This window comes from Sycon ciliatum, chromosome 3, assembly GCF_964019385.1.
Source record: "Sycon ciliatum chromosome 3, ocSycCili1.1, whole genome shotgun sequence".
In the NCBI taxonomy this organism is placed as follows: domain Eukaryota; kingdom Metazoa; phylum Porifera; class Calcarea; order Leucosolenida; family Sycettidae; genus Sycon; species Sycon ciliatum.
Genome location: NC_088645.1, coordinates 37,525,938 through 37,540,031, shown reverse-complemented (window position 1 = coordinate 37,540,031; position 14,094 = coordinate 37,525,938). Strand labels below are relative to the sequence as shown.

Below are 14,094 nucleotides of genomic sequence, written 5' to 3'. Positions count from 1 at the left end.
AAGTTAGAAGTTGAGAACGTCTCCATCTCACTTGGAAAATATGAATTCCCGACTAGTTCGCATTAGATCGCTCTACCGCAAGAGCAGCAGCTCCACGTTCTCTACGTCAAGCGAGGAATCCTCACAGGGTAGTGAGACTCCGTGTGAATCGACTGCGAACTCCGACAGCAAAGTATTCACCGCTGTACCACCCGTCGTGGAATATGTTCCAATCTTTGCAGAGCAGTCTAGGCTGAAAAGGCGGCGCAGAACCCGAAGGAAACCCGTCCAATATGTGTCGCATACACTGACTCCGTTTGGCGCAGAAGGCGCACCGCTTTCTGCGATGCCTGACGTCGGCAAACAGTCGTAAGGTCATCGCTGCTCGGAGCTTTCTGCGATGCCTGACGTCGGCAAACGGTCGTAAGGTCATGGCTGCTCGGAGCTTTCTGCGATGCCTGACATCGGCAAACAGTCGTAAGGTCATCGCTGCTCGGAGCTTTCTGCGATGCCTGACGTCGGCAAACAGTCGTCAGGTCATCGCTGCTCGGAGCTTTCTGCGATGCCTGACGTCGGCAAACAGTCGTCAGGTCATCGCTGCTCGGAGCTTTCTGCGATGCCTGACGTCGGCAAACAGTCGTCAGGTCATCGCTGCTCGGAGCTCTAAAGTCTGCTTAGTATATGTGTACGTGACAAGGAATTGATTTCAACTCGCGAATCAGTCGCAGCTGCAATCGATCCTAGGCCTACCCTGAGCTAGGCTTGTCCTGAGCTCTTTTATTCGTCTGGATTTGCTGGATACAAAACATTGCCCTATGGCTATGGATGCAAGGCTGCAAAACACCGAGAATTGACCTCATAACAGGCGAGTGCTCATTGTAATTCATCAACCCGTATCAATCTCTCTGCAAAACAGACCCTAGACAATGGAAAACATTAGTGATAGATTGTTGTTTGTCATTTAGCGGATTCACCATTGCCTATCATTTTCACTCCTGCGAGTGAACACTTCGCAGACTTTTACTCACACAAATCTGTACACGACATCGACTTGTAGCTTCACACTTCATTGCACGCCTTTCCAACACGCATAGTGTGGGAGAAGCAGTTGTTATTACATGCTTCATATCGCTGCGAACCTTCAGCCTTATTTAAAGACCTGCGACATATAATTAAATTGAGTTTTCAAAAACTTTATAATTTGAGATGGTTTATAGCCATGACATATCCTTCTATTGCTCATTTGGACAATAATTAAAACATCTTACGGGATATATCAAGAGTACGGTTATGTACTCTTGGATATAGACTACCAAGGTAGTGATGCCAGGGTTGTACATAGTAATTATGACTGACGAAATGTGTCGCATACATTTTCGGGTAAGGTTTCTGCTTTCTCAGCTCCTCAAACAAATCAAATAGAAATGCTACGGTCCAAGTACAGTAAATATGGTGCAGAGAGTCCCAAAATCTATCGGTTTTTTTACTCCTTGATTGAACGGAGACATGCATGTACATGTACATGTACACGTACAATGAAACATGGTCAAATAGATTATTGGTTGGAGGAAAGCAAATCAGCGCACAAACTATGACAAAGCACAGAAGCCATAAGTATACATGTAGTTTTATCTGGGCCTATCGTACCATTACTTTTCAACTCGAATAGAATGGTGATTGACTTGACAATGTAGCAAGCAAGTGCTTATAACCGGCACTTTGGCGATCAGAGCATGGACAAAAGAGCACTCTAAAAGATCACGCTAGTGGTCACGAAGCAAATGTACATGTACATGTACACTCACACGACTTCGCTTTAGAAGCACCAGTATTCCTAGCTCTATTAGATACATCGGTGCGTAAACATTGAATGTATAATATGGATACTGAGAACTCTCGCTATTGAGAGCAAATACTTCTGATGTACATAAATTATTCATAACTTTCATTCCAAAAGAAGTTTGCTGGCTGTAAACTGTGAAATTATTGCGATGGTCGAATTTCTGCGAAATTCGCGACCGCGTGGAAATCGCGAAATTTAGACAGCGCGAAAAGGAGATCCATGAAAGGTTTAGCAAGAATCCCACAGGTTTAGCAAGAATGCCATTCTGCAATCGCAAAATTAAAACCTCGCAAACCTGTCCGGATTCTGAAAACGCGAACTAAAAACGCCGCGAAAATCTCACGCTTTACAGTACATGTACATGTACATGGAACACACTACTTCAAGCACACACAGCAAAATGGGAATAGAAATGTTGGCGGGTAGACATTCCTGTATGCTGTTCGTGTCCATATCCATATCCCTAAGTCGTGTTCGTTCATCTGATAGAGTGGTTTGTCGAAGGATTGAGCAAATACTTGCTGAATGTCAATTGTCGTAGGGCCACTTTTCACGCCTTTGATCAGGAAAAAAATCAGAACTCGCTGGCTTTGCGGCAGGTGTTAAAAACCTGTTCCTTGAGCCTCCAACAACAAGCATACTATTGTATTTTGTTATAGCCTGCAGCTCGCCGTGAAAGTCCGCACCAAGTCCTCATTCTATCGCCAGGTACAGCATTTTAATGGTCTCGTCGTTACAACAGCTCAAGGTAGATGAGCTGTTGGAATTGTTCTTTATGCCACTGGCGGTGGCTGAATATTTGAGGCTGGGAGATGATCGAAGTGTCTCTGCAGGGCGTATCGCTGCCCCTAACCTCAGCACCGTCCTTTTGCATACTTCGAGTACTTCCTAGCGACCTAGGTTCATAGCTACATGTATCTCACTAGTTGGAGCTTCCATTAGTTCGTCAACAGCACCCATTATTCGTTTGGAACGCACCGAATTTTGCCCGTTGATAAAATCCTTTGCTTGCCTTCGCCAAGTTAAAGCTATGTACCGTTTAAGATACGTTTTTTTTGCTTTTATATCCCTCACCTCCCTGTTTACCACCCTTCTCAAAGATGCCGTGTTCGAAATACTGAACGCAATAATTTCGGAAGGCTCCAAATTCTATACTGGTCGTTATTCTGACGGGCAGTGCTTCAGCAAACGCTCAACTCAAGTGCCACTTGGACCTGATTTGCACGATAGCGTGAAAATCTGTGTGTGTGTGTGTGTCCTGTAGTTTCATTTCGCATCGTACCCGTGGTCCTGTAATGATGGTGCCAGCAGCTACACGTATTTCATGCCTTTTCGAAGTTGAAGTTTTCCATGATTGTATCGCCAAATGCGCCTGCTCCCTTTGGCCTTGAGTTCAGCTCTGGTAGTGCAAGTGCGGGGCGTGGTGTACGTCGCCCATGGAATACACTGTTTTGACGCAACAATAAGCACTTACTGTCTTCAGTCTCACATGTAACCTACAGGTTAAGCACAGGTACAGGTACAAGTATTATTATGCCATGTACATGTACACGGCAGTTACATGTATGTACAAGTACGTGGCAAGAGCCTGCGGCTCACCATTTCCCCAGATGCGGATAACGTTATGACGCAAGCACTTAGACTCTTCAAGAAAAGGATACTGGTGTAGTGTCTGCCAACCTGTTCGTGTCTGAAGCACTTCGGACTTATACCAGAAAGTGTAACAGGCTGACAGCACTAGCCGGAGGAACTTGCAAGCTCTGAGGCTTCACAACTCTTTACTCTCGAAATCAATTCCACAAAGAACTGAGAAGAATCAGCGGGTTATATAGGCCAGGGAGAGAGAGCAGCTGGGAGTGAGGGCAAAAGAAAGCAGGAGGACAACGGGACTCGAAACAGTGTGGGAGGATGAATGGACCTAAGTGGCGAGCAAGGTTTATGCAACAGGAATGCAATCTAAAAGTATGGAGGAAACTAATGTGAATGGCAGGCAGGGTAAGGGGGCATAACGATTACTAGGAAGACAACTGTTGGAAGATCTAAGGAAAAGGCATTTGAATGTGTGTGAGCTAGGGCTGATCAATAACATGGGTTCGGGGAAGAAAGCTGTTGGATGGGAAGGCATCTCGCAAGTGATCAAAAGGGGTCAGTGAGGGGGGACAGACTACACAGGAATCAATGTAATGCATATTTACAGCATGAATGCAACAGGTCAGGCCGTACCGGTCTGCAGGCTAGTAGTCCTACTTCAAAGTAAGTGGTTGCTGGGAGAAGCACTTAGCATGAATGTACCTATGAACTACAATGTAACTAGTAATACCAGGAGGTTGTGTGATGACTGTTCAGTGATACTGATAGAGCTAGAGATACTACACTGGCACATACTGTCTAATACCCGTGCGTGCCGTATACGAAACTTCCTGCCGGTGATTTCACGCCAAAAGGGTTCCCTGCAAAAAGACGTCAACGCCTGTCCGGAATTCTTCACTAAACAGGAACATTGAAATGCGAATGGGATAATCTTCAAATTCAACTGCAGTCAAGGAAAGCAAACTGCCAGGAAAGCGGGAAAATACTAACCCCACCAAGGCTTTATTTCGCTTTTCTGTCAGATCGCGTCTCCTGACTGTTTACATGGAAAACAAGAACATACTCGTCAAGATCATCCGGCACGTTTCTTGTTTAGAGGATTAATTAATATAAATAAATGATAAAACAACTGGACCACCGAGTCTCACACGAACCGCGGATTTTTTTTAATTTGACCAGTGATGTTACTATCTATTGTTTGCGTTGCTTACATAGTAGCAACCATCCAGCCTAGCCCTTGGCGGATTATGCTGGCATAATATTTGGCATAATCTTGGGATTTCGTCAAAAAATATGCTCCGGAATAATATACGGATTCCAACGTGTAAGGTCGGCATAATCGTTCGGTTTAGACAAAAAGTATGCTTAGGGAATGGCCGTGTGTGTCTGCGTGGTTTCTCAATCCTCTATGTACAGCGTGAATACATAGTGGAACCGAGCATAATTCAGCATATTTGTTGGCATAATTGTGGCATAATCAAAAGCATAATTTGACAATTGGCCGAGCATAGTCCGCCAATGGCTAATCCAGCCCACTACTTGCTGAACCCGAGTCGTGTGGTTAAGCCAAGAACTGTTCGTGTAGCGTTGTAGCGGGTTAAGGGTTGCCACAGTGACAAGGCTGAATGGAAGGGGACCCTGCTTCTCAAAAACAGTTTCCAAGGAACAAAGAAAAATACACCAAATAGATGTAGTCCAGAGCACAGTCCATTAGAAGAAACTTTTGTTTAAATTCATTTTGAAAAGGCGTCAGAAGTGTAGAAGTGCACCAGCACATAGCCTTGAGCGTAATCAAGGAGTAGAAAAGAATGAAAATAGAAGAACTCACATGGAAACGAGTTATGAAGCAACTATCCACGACTGTAACAAGATAATGAGCAGTCAGAAAGTGCGAAAAGAGGGCACGAAACTGACATGTTACTGAGACATTCAACGACATTCTATTCTAATTTTTGTTAATTTTATTGGCTCAGTATCCGAGTTAAAAAAAAGAATTGTGAGATTCGTATAAAACCTTACTTAGAAACGTAGAAAAGCACCAATGTTCTTGAGCGTACTAGTAATCCGTTAACCAAACAAATTATGAGATACATGCACAACACTTATAATGTTCATGTATAATAATAATATTCGCGGGATCCGCGTCGGCATCGCTTGAATGTTCAGAAACACACAAACTAGCCTTCGCATCCGCAGGCCACCACTATGCCTGTTCACCTTAGTGGCGAATGCAGACCTCACAAGTGAGTCAGGGTGCATGTAGAGATAGTAAGTTCCGAGTATTTTTAAGTATGCATCATAATTGATACATGTACATACCCCTTAGCCTGCTCTGTTCTCCTCGTGGACAAGCCTGTGTGGGTGCACCGGTGGGGGAGCCACTCATGCTCCGCGTTGAGCATCACGGTGGGTTGAACATCAAGGGGGGTTGAACATCAAGGCGAGTTGAACATCATGGCGGGTTGAACATCAAGGCGGGTTGAACGTCAAGTCGACATACAACTGGCAGTTACCGGAGCTATGCCGCCATATGTACTGCAAGCGCCTCGTAGCTTTCGATAGTGAGTTGATGGAGAAGTCTGCTTCGCTCACCCGAATCATTCTTGTTTCCATTGTCGTATCAGGCATGCGCGAATTCTGGATAATATCGTTTCTGAATAGGCAATTTTGACTGGTTGCAAATCAAGGTACTGCATAGTCCTTAGTGCCGAGAAGAGGTGGGAAGTCGTCAATGACTGTTAACTCTCGCCAAGACGTTCTGGTTTCGCGTGGACTCGTTCAGGAACGGATCCCAATCCAGACACCCGTCCTCCGCATCGTACGCGTGTTCCGGAAACATACTCCCGATAGCGCCATTGGTGTCAAAATCAGCGACTCCAAGGACAGAACCCATGATTCACAGAATTCCCTAATCGATCGCAAGATCTGCCTCTTTCTAAAGCAAAGATTTCCAGAATCCGTCCACTGCTTGTCTTGTAGGGACTTTCTTTTGGAGGCTCATTATATACCTGTCTTGGTATACATGTAGGTAGGATTTCCTCCACCCGGAGCCGCTGAGTCAGTTAACGCCATTGTGTTTTGGGTATGCATGGTTCTGGGTGTTTCCCGACAAGATTGCGCCATCTGACTGGGAGTCATTCGCACGCTGAGAAGGAACCAGAAACCCAAGATTGTTCCCAGATCCAGCTAGATTATGGGGTACATCAACATCCCTGGGTGAACCAGGTGCATGCATGCAGTGGACAAACATGGCGAGGCAAAGTCCTTGAGGGCTTGGAAGCACTCCACTCTGGCTATATCCTGAGTCACTCTGCTCCAATATAGTACCTCTCTATTGAGCGGCTAGGTGTGTGTCAGCAAACCGCTTGAGGACTCACTCAGCAAATCCGTGGGCGTTCGTATTACGCAACACATCGCGTACCTCGAGCTCGCGAGCTAGCTCGCGGATCTAGTCATTCTACTACTAGTACTACACTGTCTACAGTAGAAACAGCATCCCTGATGGATGCCGCTGATTACATCACATATTATGACATCACATAATGATATCACAGAGACAAGGTAATGTAGAACGACATCTTGTGAGATTGTGTACATGTGAAATAAATAATTATTATGATTCCAGGCCAGTGGAGGCAAGCGCTCAACCCATGGCTTACATTTCCCACTACACTACTAGCACTAGTATACAGGCTCGTGGGTGGATGGCATAAGGTTGGCACATTCATTGAGTAGGCACTTGGAATCGCAATCTCGCTACTAGTACTACTCCATCAGTATGCTGTCCAACGCCCTACTAACTGCTGACAAAAGAAGGTAGGGAGAGAAGTGGAGAGCTGTTTCAGCCTGTGACTATGTTAGTGCGACAGGGAATGTGCATGAGCATAAAGTGCACCATACTGTGTACCTGGTTCTATGGATCAGAACAAGAGTCCATATTGTTTATGCACTCTTTTTTTTTTTTTGTATTTATATCATTATCTCATGGCACATCATGATGACGGCCAATAAAACTGAGACAAGGGTGAAAGCCAACCACAGCAGTAAAACAGATAAAAGAATACAAATAAGAGGCAAAGAAGGCAAAGGAGGAGACAAACCAGCAGGATATACACTCTTGATCAGAACAATAGTAAATGTTCACTGGCTTGAGTGAAAGATATAAACTGGAAAGGCTTGAAGAAAAAATAAAACTCAGTCGTCTTTTTTAATTTCTTTTATGACCTCTTTCAGTGCCAAGGACGAGATAACTCGTCCTGAAACACCCGCCCTGTAGCGTATAGCCAAGGATGCAATGAGTCGTCACGCACACAGAGCGTTATAGAAACGAGCATACACCATTGTAGAAACAGCTACATGTATAACTTCCGTCTTCCTACTCTGTCTTGGGAGTTAAGCATCGGGAAGGTAGAAGCTGCTGCCATACTAGGGTGTGAGCCCGCCTCTGGACGCCGCAAGTAGAAGTTTTAGAGGGTGCCCTGGGAATTCGGTGCATAAGTTCAGAATTATAGTAGTCGTCTTAGAGTGTGCCTTGGGAATTTAACAAAAGAGGCAGAGTGAAATGCTGTTAAATATGGTGGAGGAAGATCTACTTGCACGCTGAACTGTTCACTGGAGGGTCTGACAGGAGATGGATACCGGATTGTAGGACTAGCAATGATGGACATGGCGCCCTTAGTATGACGCACATTGTACCTGCCACGTTTGTCTGAGACTCTCTACATTGAAATTGTACCCAACTAGAACTCGTCACATGGCTAAGGAGTTGACGTGTTCCAAACACACAGGCCCATCCATCTCCGAGCTGCAGAGAGTGCTCAATGACATAGACAGAGCGGAGAACATAGCGGACGCAGCGAAGGACGTTCACGTTGATTGTAGACATGTTCTGGAGTATGTCGAGCAGTGTTCATTGTACATGTATATGTAGCTGACTGAAATCATACCATGCATTGTGACTCGCTACAATACTGCGTACGCACGTAAGGGCGCTCTCTCAGCAGTTTCCGTTTGTTGTGAAAGTCAGCCTCTCAACAGAATACCTACAAGGCCAATATACATGTACATGTACATACATGTATACTTGAGACGGAATTTGTTCCCTGCTGTCCACATTGCTAGAACACCACACACACAAACGCGCGCACGCACTCACACGTACACACACACGGCACATACACACACACACACACACGGCACGCACACACACACACACACACACATACACACACAGTTTAGAGGTACATGTAGTTGCGAAAAGCATTGTCAGCTTCTACCGACAGCAGAATCACTGCAAAGAACAAACACAAACCCTTTTATTCTATACAAAATGCCACTGCTACATGTACCTCATGCTGAATTGTAAAGGGTTTTTGCTGCTGCATCGCGCAATGCCCGCTACTTTTTGTAGTTTGAGCACTCTGGCGCTAGAGCGACGAGCTATCTTAATGTCTGTGGTGCCTCCTTTGCACCATGGCTGGTAGCTCGGCCTATTTAGCTCGTAGCTGTACTGATGAGGCCTTTATGGCCGAAACAGCTTGCTGTCTACAGCATTGGGTATCACGCTCCTCGGCTTTCGCCTTGTTGAGCACTCTCAGTAGGCTGCTCTAGTGCTGCTGCATCGCGCAATGCCCGCTACTTTTTGTAGTTTGAGCACTCTGGCGCTAGAGCGACGAGCTATCTTAATGCCTGTGGTGCCTCCTTTGCACCATGGCTGGTAGCTCGGCCTATTTAGCTCGTAGCTGTACTGATGAGGCCTTTATGGCCGAAACAGCTTGCTGTTTACAGCATTGGGTGTCATAATCATTAAAACTAGAATACATTCTGTGAGAGCCAGGCGTTGGTTAGGGGAGAAAGAATCATTTCCCGATCGCTTGGTGAATCAAAAATGCTTCCAAGGATCGTGAAAATCCGGGTACATGTTAGCCCATGACAATCTTGAACATCAGAGCTGAAATGACTGGAAAAGAATTCCCAGGGTTCTCAGAGAGGGAGGCTAAGGTGGATTGCCGTGTGAGATCTATGAATCTACAGAAGCGTTCGAGTTTATTTATTTTATTTCTGCACCTCGTAGCATGTCAAGACAGCCAATTTGATTGTGGAGAGGGTGAGACCAACCATGGAAGAAGAGAAAAAAGAAAAGAATTACCTCGGTTCCTCGCTGGCAGGGAGCAGCCTACCCCGTTCGCATGAGACACAAAAGCAGACATTTCTTTTCCTGGGATGTGGAAGAAATGAGACTCCTTGTTTCAAAAACCTCTTTCACTACAGATGTGACCAAGTGGGTCAGGTTCGTCTCAGCATTATCAATACAACTGCGACCCTGGGTGGATCGCTAAGAGAAACAATAACTTCTTATAATTATTACCTCATGACTTACATGTAAATATTCTTGTACCTACTTTGAAGTACTATTTGCTATTAGTATTACATCTAACCACATTATTTCTTCCCAAGTCGTCCCAAGCGATGATGTAGGAAAAGTACCAGAGGTTAGCTGTCATGATCTCCTGCTCCATCCCTGCAAAGAGGATTTGAAATGAAAACAAACTCAGACATGTTACTTCACCCACCTTCCTCCCCTCCCTAAACACAGACGCATACACAGACACATACTCACACTCACAAACACACACACACACACGCACACACGCAGACAAAGCAAAGCAAAACCATCCAGCCAAGCGCTCGAAAATATACGCACATATACCCAAGCACTCTAACTCGTGAAAACGCATGCATATCCCCCCCCCCCTCCACCCGCACACACACACACACACACACACACACACACACACACACACGTACACACACACACACGTACACACACACACACACACGCACACACACACACACACACACACACACACACATGTACACAGATCGATGCATACATGCGGGCCCCCAACGTACATGTATACGGCGATACCTCTGCGCTGTGTGTTTATCTTCGCGGCCAGGGCGGCCAGGGCTGACATGCTGTTTGCTTTTACTGCTGGCGTGGTGCACCAGTGACCGATCCTTCCCTTGCACCTCCCGACTGCTGCTGCCATCCACACAGCAAGCATAATTATAACGAAAATAGATGGTTATCGAACTGTGAGGAATGAATACCAACGGGTACCAATCGGCCTCGCTTCTCCCTGAATTCGTTAATATTAACGCATAGCTTGTGATAAGCGGGCCGCATGAGCGTCACCATTAGCAAGTCTAACTAGAGCCTGTCGATGATTGTCTCCTATGGAGCCGTGGTGTTGAGTACAAGTATGGACACGTTCGCCGTCGAGCGCACGATCCACCGCGGATAGGAATAGATAGAGGGTGACAGGCTAAGGTCATATCGCCACGAGTCGGTATTGTCCCGCCGCTGTGACTAAAGGCAGTCTTATCACTGGGCACGTATCCTGTTCTTGTTGAATGTGATCTGCCATACCACCCGAATGTATACGGCCGCCTAGCTGGTACCATTGCGTTGATAACACTGGGCGAAAGAAGGCGAATGGCTGCCTACACCATCTTTGCCCTATCTCTGAGGAACGCGACTTGTAGTACAATTACAGAGTTGTGGCCATGTACATGTACAATGTATGTGTACATGTACATGTACACATACATTGTATGGGTGACCTCGAGACACTTGAATCTAGCTAGGATTATGATTGTACACTTAGTACCTGCGTGTCTGTTGTCTGTCCCAGGTTGTACGCACTGCTCCGGGTGCCCTGTCTACTGTCGGGACCTAACCATAACCATGTGCTGTGTACATCAATTATCAAGTTTGGGCATATTGCAAAGTTCCCACCTCTGCCACCAGCCCCTGCGACAGCGCGATTCGCAAGTTTTCTACTGCAAGTCTAGAATTTCGGGAAACAGCTATCGGCACGCGAAGCAATGAAGAGCACCACGCGCCATTATCGGCCCCTTGCAAATGTGCAGCACGATACACCAAAACAACTCTCACCGCGACAAGGCAATTTCCAGTTCACTGTTTATAATAATATTGATGATGATTATGATGTGCTACGCTGTGTTTTGCAGAAAGTGAACAAACTTTAGAAAGCCTATGTTTTGACCCACCAATATCGGGATCAAAATTTAATAGCAAACATGACCCAAAATGACTTAGGCTACAATAATAATTAATTATGTGTGTTGCACAAAGCCAACTGAGACGGACAAAAAAATATAGTCAGTACGTTACATCATACTGACATGTAGAAAGAATACGGATTGAAGACCTGTGATAATAGTGTAGGATAGTAATTACGTAGGGAGTGTTCGAAGGAAGATCATCATCAGGTTTCGTACTGTGCATGCAGAAGGTTTGAATTGCTAAGTAATAAGAAATAGACTAAGTCAGAATAATGCATGTACTCAAGGACACCAGGTCTTCTTTGCGGTAGCCTGGTGGAAGCGGAGAATGGAGTTGCTATAGCTAGGGCGTCCCGTCTGCCCTGGTCCTTTCACCGCGACCTAGTGCCAGCGTCTCCCGCTCCGTCTGCTGGTGGACGAGCTGTTTATTGGGGCCAGGCAGGAAGGACATTTTATATGTACTGCCATCTTCTGCGCGATGGGTAATTTACAAGATCTTGACGGCAGTCATGCGTTGTTGATTTGCTTGGTTGGGTCTTCATACTTATTTGTGCATTTCTAGTTGTATTATCTGCTTGCTGAGTCGGAATCGGCACTGGAGTCAGACACAGAGTCTGCGCTGGAGTCCACGCTGTCGTCTTCTCCGGATGAATCATCCTCTGAGACCTGGCGCCTTCTCCTGTCTGAGGCGGCGTCTGAGTCGCTGTCGGCGCTCGAATCTGAGGCACTGTCTGCGCTGGAATCCACGCTGTCATCTTCACCTGAGGAGTCATCTTCGGAGGCCTGGCGCCTTCTCCTGTCTGAGGCGGCGTCTGAGTCACTGTCGGCGCTCGAATCTGAGGCACTGTCTGCGCTCGAATCCACGCTGTCATCTTCACCTGAGGAGTCATCTTCAGAGGCCTGGCGCCTTCTCCGGTCTGAGTCTGCGTCAGCGTCGCTGTCGGCGCTTGAATCCGAGGCACTGTCGGCACTAGAGTCAACGCTGTCGTCTTCACCTGAGGAGTCATCTTCAGAGGCCTGGCGCCTTCTCCTGTCTGAGTCTGCGTCTGCGTCGCTGTCGGTGCTCGAATCAGAGACACTGTCGGCACTAGAGTCCACGCTGTCGTCTTCACCTGAGGAGTCATCTTCGGAGGCCTGGCGCCTTCTCCTGTCTGAGTCTGCGTCTGCGTCGCTGTCGGCGCTTGAATCAGAAGCACTGTCGGCACTAGAGTCCACGCTGTCGTCTTCACCTGAGGAGTCGTCTTCGGAGGCCTGGCGCCTTCTCCTGTCTGAGTCTCCGTCTGCGTCGCTGTCGGCGCTCGAATCTGAGGCACTGTCTGCGCTCGAATCCACGCTGTCATCTTCACCTGAGGAGTCGTCTTCGGAGGCCTGGCGCCTTCTCCTGTCTGAGTCTGCATCTGCGTCGCTGTCGGCGCTTGAATCTGAGTCACTGTCTGCGCTCGAATCCACGCTGTCATCTTCACCTGAGGAGTCATCTTCGGAGGCCTGGCGCCTTCTCCTGTCTGAGTCTCCGTCTGCGTCGCTGTCGGCGCTCGAATCTGAGGCACTGTCTGCGCTCGAATCCACGCTGTCATCTTCACCTGAGGAGTCATCTTCGGAGGTCTGGCGTCTTTTCCTGTCTGAGGCGGAGTCTACGTCGCTGTCGGCGCTTGAATCCGAGGCACTGTCAGCGCTGGAGTCCACGCTGCTTACACTGTCGGCGGAGGAATCATCCTCGCCATCAACACTCGAGTCTTCCTGACGGCGGTAAGGCCGAGCGTCCAAGCCCTGGAGAAGGGCGATTGTGGCCAAGACGGCCAGGGAAAATGCGAAAAGCTTCATAATGAGTCGAGGACGAAGAACAGTTTCGAAAAGCTAAGGGGCTTTGAAACTGGCTTTTTCTAAAGCTATCCTTTTAGCATTGAATTTGACTTCTTGCAAAGGTTTGCAATGCGTTCTGAGGTTAGAAGCTCGAGCGCTTGCCATTTATACTGCTAACTAGCTCCAGCCGGTTGGATCGTGCTGAGAAGAAGAGAGAGCTGGATAGAAAAGATAAAGATCTTCGACAAGCGCGATCTCGCTAGCTGAATTATTAACAAGAGCAGTACAGTCGATGTAACTGTGGATTAGAGCCGGTGGAATGAGCATTGTTGTCTATGCTCGTGAAAGACAACTTATTCAGCAACGCAAAGACTTTGTACACAAACCAGAGAGCACATTGCACCCAGCGCCCGTACCAAGAATGGAGACGAACGTCTTGTAGCATGCCGTGGCTTGAAGTGAGCCTCACAGATAACCGAAATCTCTCCGATGGTGGTGCCGATGGGTGGTTGCATAGCCCCGGTGCTGGTATGGCCAGTAGCGGGGGTATGTTGCCAACGCAGCCCTTCTCCTGGGCGCGCGCTCAGGCCAGCGCCACCTCGCCAAAGTGCTCTGCGGTTCCGTCAAAGCGAGCACTAGGAATTCGTGTGGTGGTCTGACGATGTGTTGAATTTCCGTCCTCTTGACTCACACGTAAACAGTGACGCGGCTCTAACGTCAACATATCAACTGCTCCCATTGACTGCAGGTAAAGGGGATGGAGTTACAAACATACGCAAAGGATAGCATGA

General features: G+C 47.1%; 1 protein-coding gene across 1 annotated transcript; it reads left to right on the top strand.

Annotated features, from left to right (window-relative positions):
• Window positions 1-40: 40 nt before the first annotated feature.
• LOC135813046 (mucin-20-like) lies at window positions 41-13,244 on the top strand. The gene is made up of 2 exons (XM_065326265.1): window positions 41-184; window positions 12,066-13,244. Exons 1-2 carry the CDS (start codon window positions 41-43, stop codon window positions 13,242-13,244), a joined length of 1,323 nt encoding a protein of 440 aa, XP_065182337.1.
• The last annotated feature ends 850 nt before the right edge of the window (window positions 13,245-14,094 follow it).

Coding starts and splice junctions, on each gene's coding strand:
- LOC135813046 (XM_065326265.1), top strand. CDS start 41: ATGAATTCCCGACTAGTTCGCATTAGATCGCTCTACCGCAAGAGCAGC. Junction 185..12,065: donor ACAGCAAAGTATTCACCGCT/GTACCACCCGTC, acceptor GTGCATTTCTAG/TTGTATTATCTGCTTGCTGA.